Raw genomic sequence first — 13299 nt, 5'->3', positions numbered from 1 at the left:
GCTGACTGCAGGGGAATGATCTCAGTGTTAACCCCGGGGACCTCTATTACCTTCAGCGCAGCAACTCCAACTGACCCCAGCCCACGACTAACTTATCAGCCTGTTCCACAGGGGCTCAAGAGCGAATCCTCCAGCCCCGGAGCGAACCACAAAACCCAGCCGTGATAGAAGTACAGCCAATGGGCTGAGACATGGCCAGTCCTATCGTCCGACCTGCAAAAGATACTATGGGAGACTGTGTGTAGCACTAGAAGATTCATACTGTTAGACCCTGCATGCAGTCACCTTAATTTTTCAAGATGGCAAAGCTTTAACTGTTTTATCATGCTCTGCCTGCTTTTTCCTCTAGTAAAGGTAATCATATCTGAACTGAAACATAGGTAATTAATAAATTAGTCAATTAATCTGCAACATTTTAGAACTTTTTTTACCCAAAAAAGTTCCAGCTTCTTAAAAATGTATTTTTTTTCTTTGTCTTCTATGAAAATTAATATATATATATATATATATATATAATATATATATATATATATATATATATATGGATTTTGGACCTACTGATTGGAAGAAACATGCAATTTGAAGACGTCATCTTGAGCTCCTGAAGACTTTGATTGGCACTTTTCTGATACTACATAAACTAAATGATTAATTGAGAGGATAAGTAGCCCTAAATCTTCAAATTAGGCTTTACTTTGAACAATGCATAGCTTCAAGTGATGTTTTAATTACTACCTGGTCAGATATACTGAAATTAAAGTATATCGGTTTGTACTTATTAGCTGCAAATTAACTTCTACAAGGTAATGTAGCACCAACGTTGGTACGATTCCCAGTCTCTCAGTGACACAGTGCTAACCCAGTGGCACAAAGCTAATACTACACACCACTTTGGTCTCTGTGAACAAGACTGTCAAGCATGAGCAGGGCTGTGTATCTGCAGAGGGCAGTGGCATTTACAGGGCAGAGCATATTTGCATGGCATCAGATAAAACCCTTTGAATTGCCTCTGCTGCCCTCAGGACTCACTGGTGTTCACCAACAACTGGGCCACTGACTCTGTAATTATCACAGTGCACGTTCTGCCCTGCTGTTACCATCATTATGGTCAGACTTCACTACTGTGGCACTGCAATGTGACGGCTCAAAGATCCAACCCACAAGAGAGACAATCTACATTTTTCCTTGATACAAACAATCATGTAACTACATTTCCTGGTGTTTGAACACAAACAGCCAGATACAGCTTTCAAATACAGCTCAATGCAAATTAGCATCAGATAATGATAAAAGAAGACAGTGTATAAGAGTCTCATTCTCGCTGCTTGACATAAATATGTCAGAATAGTATTCAGAATCCCAAGTCCTTATGGGAGGGATATAAATAAGCCAGATAAGACCTGAATGACACATAGGGAGATATTCACCAACTAATGATAGTGTACGTTAGTGGCTGAGTGCTGCCTACCATCAAGTTGCCTTATCAGTGGCACTGCAATAGAAAGACTCTGACTCTGATTATGAGCATATGTGTGAGCCTGCATAGGCCAGAAATAGCCTGAGCTCAGCATTGCAACCTCCTGCAGACAAAGACTAATAAACTCACTCATGTTGCCACTGTTGCTTTCTCTTTCTCTTCCCCTGCAGCATTTTCTTGTGGTTCTGTGTGACAGGGCTGCAATACTCCCTTTCCTTTACACCTGCAGTGCTCATATAAACTGAAGCATGTGTTCTTTTGAGGGGGTTTAACTCCAGGAAACCCCAAAAACATTAAAGTGTATTGCCTTTAACATCTAATGTATGTTTTGACTGATGAAAATGTTGGGCCAGTGGGAGCCTAAATCTAAATGTTTATTTAAAAAAAAGTGTAATGTTGCAGGTTTAAAAGCCTAGGCTATAAAAAAACTAAGCAGTGACAGTGACTGAGTAAATCTTTCCCTTTACAAGCGACTACACCTAAAATGCCCTTAAGCAAAGCACTTGACCTCCAGGTGTTCTTGTGGCTTTGCTTAGAGGCTGGTGGGACGCTGTGTTTGTGGGAAGCCTCCGGTAAACTTGCCAATTTAAATCCAGAGGGCAAGCTGCAAAACAAAATGAGGCATGCTCTGCTAAACATTCCCCTGGATAAGGATGAGAAAAAAAAGGGCCCAATATTTAGGCAGGCAGCAGGCTTTGTTAAAAACAAGCTTGCCTGTTCATAGTCCAAAAGCTGTTGGCACATTGCACTTCATTCTAGTTTAATTAGAGAGACCTTTTCCAAATCAAAGGCCGCCGTATGGAGTCCCAAAGGTGGAAAAAGCCTGTCGTCAGCCAGTGTGAGTGATTTGGTCTAGACTTGAGCTTAATAGGACCGCAGTCTACTCAACTGTGGCCTTACAAACTGTCTATAGGAACACACTGGCACAAGCAGAGTAAACCCCACAATCAATAAAGCAACCAGCCGTTTACAGTGAGGAAATATTGGCTTCATCTCCAGCCCAAAGACCTGCTACATTGAAAATGGATATTGACACAGATGAGTCAGCCTCTTTGATACCGCATTAAAATGTGTCTGCGAAGGAATATGTGTTGTTGAGGTATCACTAAGTAGTTGTTATCACTGAAGTGCTTATACAGTAAATGACTCACCAGTCTGACCACAGAGCATCTTCTCACTCAACCCACATGGGCTTCCTCCACTTGTTATAAAAAACATTCACACACACATTCATAAAAATGCAACAGTGCACATGATCGCAGACACACACACACACACAGACAGACAGACAAACACCTCCCCAAGGCTCTTGGGTCTCTTGATCAATGTGTTGTTGATGGGCCACTCGTGACCCCTAAACCCTGCAGCAGATAATCGATTTCTCCCTCTTGCACAAAATGATTGCCCAATCTATCTGTCAATCAGCCCGAACCCCAACAGACCAGTTCATTATCAGAAACAGGAGACGCATTAGATAACCTAGAGTTAAACACAAGACATGGGATAGAGCTGAAAACACACACAGACACACACACTCACACACCACACACACACACACACACACACACACAACACCACACACACACACACATATGTCTTCAGGAAGCACAAGCCAAATATACACATGCTTTCTGGGTGGAATCTGCCTTCAGATCCATTTTGGCTTGTTAATTTTGGCAATGGTAGACCAAAGCTTAACTCAAACATAGATGTGACAGGACAGTAAAAACAGCAGTATGGGTAGAGGACCCTGAGAAACCAGATGTCAAGAGAACATTTTTCACTAGCCTACATACGACCACTAACACTGTGTTTTCAACAGAAAGGAAACCCATGACCTGGACTTCACAGGAACTGCCTCATTACTCGACACTTAAAAATGAAAAGCTGAATCATTTCTTTGGTTCTTGCGACCCTCAGATATAAATGGGCACAGAAAAAAGGAGGAAAATCACGAGGAAGAAAATTCACGTATTCGGGTACAGACACATAACTCACATACAGCATGATGGCTCTAAACGCCAATGCAGCAGCTATTATCAGCTATAATCTTCTCATTTTTGCTTCATTCTTCAAACACAGAATTTGCCCATCAATGCATCTACGCACCCATTCATACCAGTATATCCATCCATTTGCACACAAACCTCCACCCCCCTCCCTCCCTGCCATAAACCATGACATGATGGCCCCCCTCCTGCTGTGGCTCATGATCTGACCTCGCATTCTCGGGGCCCACATGGCTCCATGATGCTTACATCCGTTGTGTCGTCTCACACTTATTTCGCCTGTGCAAACAGCCCCTGCAATCTATCCTAACATCAGCTCTCACCCCCAGCCTCCACGTCTCAGTCCCTGGATAGACGGCGAGGTGGCCAAGAGCCCGTAACCATAGAAACCTCTGCCGCTGCTTGCTTACCTGCTCTTGTATGAGCTGAAACAGGGAGCTTCTATCCATATACTGGCCAGGGAGGTGAGAGGAGCCGCCGAGGACAAGGGCATAGGGAGGAGAAAGAGAGGAGTGGTGGTGTTTGTAAGGATGGGATAAGGTGGAGGGGGATGTGGTTGAGGTAGCAGCTGGTGCCTAAATTGTAGCGTCAGGCCCCTTCGTAGCTGCTGCGTCCCCCCCTTGATGATGGAGAAAGCTTGGTGAGCTGTGCCCCTGGTATTGATGCTGGTGGTGTCGCCGGAGTAAGAACCGGTGCTGTGTGGCTCCGTGCTGGTGCTGAGAGTGCGGACAGTGGTGCAAATGGACTGTGACTCTGCTCAGTGCCAGTGCAGCGTGGCGCGGCAGTAAACCCAGCTTCAGCAGACGACAGGCAGGCACGCAGGCAAGGCAGATCCAGCAGCTCTCATTCACTCTCCTCCTCCTCCTCGCTCTCCTCTATCCCATTGCACTGACTGCTACCTCTCTCTCCCTCTCTTCCCTCTCCTCATACACACACTGCGCTGCCTGCATACCAATGAGGCAGGGGAGGGAGGTGGCCTCTCTCTTCCAATCGAAGAAGGAGAAGGAGTGGCCATGGGCTGCGGCTCCTCTCCTCACTACAAGTAAGGCGTCTCAGGGAGGGAGCAGGGGATGGGCTCCACTGCGGCTTTGCACTTACTACTAGCACAGACCCCCCTGCCACTACACCAACCCACACACTGTAAACAACACAAAAGCTACTAATAAGCAATATGGTGAAATGCCAACAATTTGATGATTTTGTTCATTTTAGGGTTACAGAAGACAAAGGTGATGAATGGCAATATAGGCAATATAAAACTCCTAGTCATATTGATGGCGCTGATGGCCCCCAAGAAACCTATAGACTGCTCTGCAACCCTTTACAACTCTGTGCTAATTATAAGCACTGGCATATGAGCACACTGTATGCACTGCTGCACAATCAAGCATGCTCCCACCCTGACACACACATGCACAAACATAAAATTGAATTAAACTGTTTGGATGGCTCCCTGACTTGAGCTCCAGTGAGCTCAAATGAATACCACTACGACAATAACGCAAGGACAGAATCCTTAATATATTATAAGTAATACCCGAACAAAGGCTCTTTTTTATGTTAATCTGATGCATAATAAAGAGACTAGCATGCAGTGCGCAGAGCAAGAGGGTCAGAACATACAAATGATGAAAAGGAACTTCATGTGGGCGGCAGACAGTGGCTGCACTTGATTTTATTGAAATCCCTTTTAAAAGGAGTTTTCTTTCTGCACAAATCCGCAGTGACCCCTCCTCCTTAGGACAATGGCGATGAGGGGGGAGGAAGCAGCAAGAGGACGTAAATCTTAACTCATAAAAAAAAATGTGTCTTAACAGTCTTAAATGACCTGGATCCGATTGTAGCTGAAGCTAAAGTCGTCGTCGGGTCACAACCTCCAACAACGACTCTGGCTTTTGTCGTGGTTGAAGCAGGGGTGTTTCTTGCACTGTCTCCTGTAAGATTTACCACCAACAGTGTAACTCAGCCTCTGGCTTGGTGACAAACAGTGCCTCTGCCTGTTTAAGTACCATAATTGCACCAGATGTTTGGACTTTCTTATAGACGGAATGGCTTATAAATCCTTCTTAATGTGAGAAAGATTTTAAAAATATCTGGACCTACTCATTACAGCAATGTGTCTTGTGCTTTATTGGCTCATACTTAAGCTGCTGACTATATGAAGCCACGGCTAACTGCTGTATTTGTCCTAATGGATTGGGCCTAGGCCACCTTGAACATGGCAGAGCTCCCAGACTTTCCCTTTGTCACCTTCCATTATGCCCATCTGACACACTCTTGTTTAAACAAAACCTTAATAATGACTGTCCAAGTCTATAGCAACGATAGGATTCCCTTCTCTGCGAGGAAGCACTGAAATCACTTCATGGGGTTCTTTGTTCAACTACTAATCAATGTTCAGAATTAATTTGTCTCCAACGCTCTGTAGTTGTGAGCACGAATAAGACAAATCTAATTATAAAGGTCACTGCTGGAGGATGTTAAAACTGCAATAAGTAAGATGGATTGAAAGAACAGCCAAAATGAAACCGGATTCAACTGTTGCCTTGGTAACCTCAAAAGGACTCCCATCAAACAATAGACAAGTACCATGAACTAAAAAAATCCATTGCATTAAGAAAATAAAGCAGAAAACCCTCTCAAGAAGAACCCCCCTGGGTCTAGCATTATGACTGACAGTGTATGTGCTCTATGAATAACATCACCAAAACACAGTCTTGGCTATGTTATAAAGAAAGTCAATATTATATATTTAATCACATATCTATGAAAATGCACAAATGACCTTGATGTATTAAAAATGGCACTAGAGGCAGGTAAACAGCATTCCCAAATATATAAACAAGATGCCAACTGGGCTCACAGCTCCACCAAGGGTCATGCCAGTATCATTGTTTCCATTACCACCAAGTGACATTATCCAGATGACTGACAGAGTGAGATAAGCCTCTAGTGAAATACAGTCTCTGGTGCCTGAAGCGTCCCTAACTGAATGGTCTCTCATGAGCCTGACTAAACCCTTCATGTTCTATTCACCGCTGGTGGATGGATGCAGACGGCAGGATGAACCCAGGGAGCCTGCTCCTTTAACAAGGCCTGAGAGCAGCAGACAAAACACTGGTCTAGCCTCTATGTGAAAGAGTGGGGAGAGAATAACAAGGCCTTTCAGGGAGGCAGAAAGGCGCATTAATTAGACCTCCAGTCTGCACTCTTCCTCCCCAGCTTAATGACCTCGAGGTCCATAAGGCAGGTGTTTATTTACCGGTGTGTGTCTGTGTGGACAGTTGCTTCTGTCTGTGAAACGAATGGTAAGAGGGAGCTATAAATGCATGCCTTACAGGCCTGAAATCAGTGAGTCTTAATTATACACAGGCTATGCCAGGGTTTTAAGCATGAGGGGCGCATGCACACTGATTTATAAAGCAGTCGTTCTGTGTGTGCATGCAAACTGTAGGGATTTGTCTATGTGCGCAATGAGCTCGTCCAACGTTACAGTCTCAGGAAGGGTTGCACCAACCAGGAGAAATTCAGCTCGCTGCTCAGTCTACACTTGTAGATGTCAACAAAATAAGGCTCTGTGGTGTATTCAATTTAGACTGTTATTGCAATGTCAATTTCAGCACTGACAAAAGAGTGCACAAGGCTGCAATATCACAACATCAGGGAGTTATAAAACTGGTAACTGTCACATGTCTTCTTCAAAGAAATTCTCGAAAAATTTAATCTGGCAACCTTAATTAAATTAAATCATGTCACAGTTTCCAGCGTTTCCTTTTTCATTGATTCTTTTCAGATCAGACACTGTACTATTAAATGCATAAATTGTTGTTATATTTGTCTTTATATAATAACAGATAACAATAAGTTTGAAGTGATTACCCAGCAAACATACATTATATACAATACAGCTAGCAGAGGTCCTCGTGTGTTCAATTAAGAGGTATTCCTGAAGAGCGGGGTGTTTATGTTTTTTTGTGATACTGGTGTTGTTCAGGATGAATTTCCTTTTGTATTTCATTGCCCCATGTAGAGCTACCTAGTTGAAAACATTCAATTCAGAATACTGATTTGTTCTGGTCGTCTAAAGGTGATAGGTTGTGTTGTCTTTTAATGAGAGGGTTTATTTGGCTTATTTTTGGATTTATGGACAAAGACAAAAAGGAAATGTAGAAGATCTTTAGAAATGTTTTCTTTTTGGATTTGTGGAACTGATATGATCTGTCATGTGATCATCTAAGTTGTTTTTGCTGTCTAGTGTCTTTGTAAGCACCATTTTGTGCAAAATATTTAACTAAACCAATCAATCAAACAATTCCTTATGCAGTAAGACATAAATGGATTGGCATACTGCTACTAGAAACTATACATGGTGAGCTTTTGTTTACCATATGTGAAGCTTATATTCAGCTAGATTCTCCCTTCTGAGGCCAGAAGTTGTGCTGGAGAAAGCAAGAAGAAATTACCTGATGAAATCTTAATCTTGCTATGTTAAACTTGTTTTCGGGGTGGACCAACAGCAAACAGCCACACTGGTTTCTCAGGATGTTTCTGTGTGGACATCGAAGTGAGGTGGAGCACTGGGAAATACTTCTGCCGTCCTCTACCCTGAAGCAGGAAGAGAGAATGAAAAGATTTAAGTTTAAACAGCTAAAAGAAAAGAGAGAAACTACAGGAGAAGAGCTATACATCCGAAAGCTCAACAGAAGAAGGAATGAAAGTTCAACCACATGATATCGCTCATAAATGCTGAGAAATATACTTAACACTGTTGTCGTTGTGCAGGTTTTACAGCCTTACAGTGCTGCTTGTTTGTTCTATTAGCTGACCTAATCTTTTATAAATTAAGAAGACAAGTTGTTCGGCGGGATTTCTGGAACCTGTTAGGCTCGACTAGTTGTGTAAATGAAAATAGATGGTGCTTCACACTTGAGCCGCAGAATGTCAAGCAGCAGTGATTGTGCAATAGAGGGAATCACCCGCATGATGAAAAACGGCAGAAAAATGAATCAGGTCACTGAATGACACAGTTTTAGTCCTAACTGCTCCACTTAGAAGATCTCACAGGGACATAAAACAGAAGAAGCAAGGAATGGGAAGGAGAGTTAGAGGGAGGAGATTGAAAAGGGGAGAGAATTAAAAAGGAGAACAGAAGAGTGAAAAGAATGAATGTTTTATTTTTTTTATTAGAATTTCTGTGCCATGATTTGAATTCATAGGGGAGACCCATTTTCAGCCCCATCTCTGAAATATTCACGTCTCATATGGGGACAGGGGCGCCTCCCAAACATCAGTCGCTATTTTTGACATTATCGTGTCACAGTGCCACTTCTAGTTGGAGTTGAGCACAGGCTTCCCGAGCAGTTCCTTGTGATATGTTTGGGAGTCACGGTAATAAGGCTTAAGTGTGGAGAGACCTCTGGTGTCTAAACCTGCAGTTGCATCCTAAACCGAGGGCAGCCCTGTTGGCTGACAAACCACAGAGTATTCAAAGAGTGCTGTCAAACCAATTACAAGGTCCCAGCTGAGTTAAATGGAAATAAACAGAGCTCATTAGCCTTGGACTTTGATTTACACCATGTTTTACTCCATATATTAACAACATAACTTAGTGTTTTAAGGCTGACATTTATTGTATTGTTCATACTTTTACTACTGTATAATATGATGCAAACATAACTGTTTGAGGTAAATATATGTGCTCAGTTTGTGTGGTGCTAAACACATTTAAGCCTAGACTAAGCTTATATCAAATGCAAATAACACAATGAATTACTTGTATTTAAGCTTCTACTGCCCTCTGTTGGTAAAAGCAGCTTTGATCAGAAGTCACCAGCGAGTGGAGCAAAATACTTCTCCCTGCTCTTAAATATTTGGCAAATGTGCATAAAGGTAAACTGAGAACATTGGAACTAACTCAACTCGTATTTTTAGTGTAAAGATTGAACATAGTAACAGAACACAAAGTTAAAAAAAAGTAAAGCCTGTTCGTGAAATTGGAATTTATTACTTTGGCCTGAATTCAAACAACGAAAGTTTTACAGTTCCAATTTTAAAAAATAATTATCTTTATACTGAATTCTACATATAATAGATGGCTCTGGTTTAGTGGCAGCCTGTTGTGGCTGCTTGTGTTACTGTACTCTGCCTAAGTCTCCAAGTATTAAAGGGGCAAGGGTTAAAGTCAGGATTAGGGCTAAATGTAGCATTCTTGAACTGCAATCTATTAGTGTCAAATCAGATGTGATGCCTTGTGGTCAATGTCACATGTGTGACTGTGTTACAGCATCAGAAAGGTCGATTTACAACTGCTTTTTTTAACATTAATACGTACAGAATAAGTGATTATCTTTCAGTGGAGCACCTCTTTTTAGACCCCCCCACTGTTAACTGGAGGACCAAAATGCTGTGTCATCTTTCAGCGTGAGAGACAATGACTTCTGTTAGAGTAATCTCTGTTGGTTTGACGGACAGCCAACAGGTGCTCCGACAGGCTGCGTCCAGTGACGAGCCTGTCATGTGAGAGGGGGGTCTGACAGCTGACATTGTGGGAATAGTTACCTGCTCTACACACTGAGATGAGGGAGGGTGTGTTTTGTGGTGGAAATGGTAAGACATTCACAAAGAGCGCCTTGGTGCGGGTCCAACTGATGGGCCTCTATCAGCTCGGCTGTGCAGCAGTCCGCACAGCACTTGGCCATTGACACCTGCTCACACATTCAAGTGTTGTCACAACTGTCAAACCCCGAACACACACACACACACTACCTCTTACAGAGCACACACACACTCCAGCTGGCCTGAGGACAAGTGTGTTAAAACCACTACTGTGTCAATGCCTTGTTCTCACTTTCCGTTGTCTCAACATGGCACGTTGTTAGTCTAGAACAGGTCTAATCACCAAGATGTAAACTGTTTCATCTGTGGCAGCGTAATGGGTAGCTGAACTAAGTGATGCCCAGCTCAAGGGCACAACTGGCACTTTAAAACTGTACATGGGCATGTTGGTGATATATGCATGGAATTTGTGAGATGAACTGGTCAAAGACAAATCCTTTTCGTGTATTTCGCCCTTTTTATTGTGTTAATAAACTACTATAAAATACACTTGTGTTTCTGTATTTTGGTTTTGTTTTAGAGAGGAACTAATGTTACACCAGTGTCACTTTCAAATGATGCCATCATATCACCCAGTTTATGTAAAGTTTACACATTTGGTGTATTTTATGGAGATAACGCTAGTTGCTCAAACTAAATTTATATATATTAAAAAAAGTTATTTAAATAACTGTAATAATCCTCTGAGACTGTAACTGTGAGTAACAGCTACACAAACAAATCTGTCTTCTGCTAAATATCATTACTGAAAGAGAGTCCACATAATTTCTACATCTTCATTTACAAATGAATTAAATCAGATTTTAATAAAACAATGTTACTTGATATTACTTTACGATAAATCAATGGGATTTTCCCTCCGCATATTTTCACATGTAGGACTACACTTGAAATTACTAAAATTTCTTCTGTTGTTAAAAACAAAGAAAACATTTGTTTTACATACACATAATCTTGAAACAATCCTGCTCACAATCCCAATCTTAAACCTAGAGATGAAATCAAACTGATGTGTTATTGTAGTCAGTGTTTTGCAGATTTGTTATTGACTAGCTGAGTGATTGTGGAGCTGTTTCTGTGCTTGTTTTGGATACCTACTAACATATCTGATGAGCAAACACATTTGAGGATTGGTAGTAAGTGTATTCATTCTGCCTATTACTAATTCATATTAATCAACTAATGCATTTTACTTAAAAAGTGCTCTAGCGCTAATCTTCTGGGACTTTAATTTAATGACTACAATGTGGATTACAAAGAATTAACCGGATATTCTTACAAAACATGTGTTTAGAATCAATAAAATTGTTTGTGAGATGTAATTTTAAAAGTGTAAAGAAACCCAGAGGATTCATAGCAGAAAAATAATTGATCTAATCTAAAACCTAAAAAGTCTCCAGACCTTCTTTTCTTGCCACCTGGGTAAACGTAAAAAGATCTGATTAAATTTAACCTTATCGGACTTTTGAAGCCAGAGTAAACGGCTACACAGTCAAAGCAACGCAGAAAGAATGCTTTTAACGGAGCACAATGTGATCATGTGCCGGACAGTTTTGGACCTTTTGACAGCTGATCCACAGCCCTGATATGGAGCACACTGAGGACCTCAGTAGTCAAATGGTGGGTGATGTTACCCACAATGCTTTGGGCCAGAGACAGGATGAGACTTGAGAGGGTTTTAGGCAGCTAAAATTACAAACTGGCATCAGATAAATTTAGAGACGCAATGCTTAAACACTCCTGACCCGATGGTGTGGCTTTCTTCTGTAAATTCATGTGTAATATACCTCCCACTCGACTCTCTACAACTTCTGACAAATAAACCAGCACTGTGATCAGCATTGTGTAAGCTGAATGCATCTGCACCTCAGACATTGGCAAAGATTAAACTGGGAGTCTAGATTTCAGTGTGTGGGCAGCAGAAGTGAATGACTGTGTGTAGACCAAAAAGAGCATGAGGAATATCACACTTATACCAACACTACTCCAATAACTCAATAAATAAAGTGCAGTTTACTCTTTTTAAACCATTATTTTCATTATTGCTTATCATTTTATTGATTAATCACTTGGTCTAAACATGATAAAATTGTGAAAAAATGTCCATTGTAATTTCCCAGAGCCTAATCTGATGTCATCACATTTTTGTTTTTGTTTTTTTTGTCCAAATCCAAAGATATTAAATTAACTTTAATGTAAGTCAAGGAAAAGCAGCAAATCCTCACCTTTGAGTAGCTGGAATCATCAGATGTTTGGTATTTCTGCTTGAAAAAAACCCCACTTAAAATCATAACAAATGATCAAAATAGTTGCCAATTAATTCTTTGTTCGTCAACTAACTGATTAATCAACTAATCGTTTGAGCTCCGCCCGCACCACAAACACACCAATCATCGACAAAAACAAACACAGCAGGGTACAATTCTGGCAGGGACAATTCAACACCAATCATTGGGTGACTATAAATCACGCCCAGTTATCAGTCGCCTATGACCCGGAGGGGGGGACTGCAAGCGGCTTAATAAAATGCCCCGTTCATTTAGTAAAATCTCATTATAGTGATAATTACTTTGAGGTGGTGCGTTTGAGTGTTGGTGCTCGGGAGGTCCAGTCAGTGTTGAGGACGTCCCTCTGTCGGCGGATGATGGGAGTGGTCTAACCGGGGGAGAAGTCTCTGTTTGGCTGCTGCTTTTTCACCACCGCTTCCTAAACGGGGCACAAGACAATAACACATCACTCCGGACAATCGGTGACAAAAACAACGGGCCCAATAACCTGAATGTAACCCCCAAGCAACACACACACACACACACACACACAGAGAAAAATACCAAAACAATCCGCTATTCCTGCTACACATGGCCCCGAATAGGAGTGACAAACAATAGGCATATTTATAGGCTCTATAATATCCACAGAGCCATCACAGTGTTATTTATACAGTCTCCATATGAGCATCGCACAGCATTAATTATCTCCCGCCCCCTCCTTTACTCATGCGCCATACACATATTTTATTCACTCATTCATTCAAGCTCTCCTTACTCGCTCCATTCACCCTGTCACCTCCCCCCTCCCTCTCCCTCTTTTATGCACTTGTGCTATACAGTAGAACTCACCCTTTCATCTGCTCCCTCCCTCTTTAGTTCAGCTGTGCCACATGAAAAAAAAAAATCACTCCTTCACTCTACCCCCCCC

General features: G+C 41.7%; 1 protein-coding gene across 2 annotated transcripts in view; it reads right to left on the bottom strand.

Annotated features, from left to right (window-relative positions):
- The window catches only part of rhbdl1 (rhomboid, veinlet-like 1 (Drosophila)), a 47538-nt gene extending 34470 nt beyond the window's left edge, over positions 1 to 13068 (bottom strand). Inside the window, exons 1-2 of one of the 2 annotated variants that reach the window (XM_035664399.1) lie at positions 12671 to 13068; positions 7950 to 8091 (exon numbers count right to left, since the gene is read on the bottom strand). Coding sequence is in view for 1 of the 2 variants with exons in the window: in XM_035664391.1 (XP_035520284.1) it covers positions 3897 to 3935 (39 nt within the window). In the remaining variant the exon portion in view is untranslated. Of the gene's footprint in view, positions 1 to 3896; positions 4388 to 7949; positions 8092 to 12670 lie in introns of those variants that run through there. The other variant, XM_035664391.1, reaches the window with a different exon arrangement.
- Between the last annotated feature and the right edge of the window lie 231 nt (positions 13069 to 13299).

The sequence above is a fragment of the Morone saxatilis genome, unplaced genomic scaffold, assembly GCF_004916995.1.
Source record: "Morone saxatilis isolate NCDOM2014 unplaced genomic scaffold, NCSU_SB_2.0 Contig1, whole genome shotgun sequence".
Taxonomy (NCBI): domain Eukaryota; kingdom Metazoa; phylum Chordata; class Actinopteri; family Moronidae; genus Morone; species Morone saxatilis.
The sequence above is the reverse complement of the archived record's forward strand: the minus strand, read 5'-3'. Positions and strand labels throughout refer to the sequence as shown.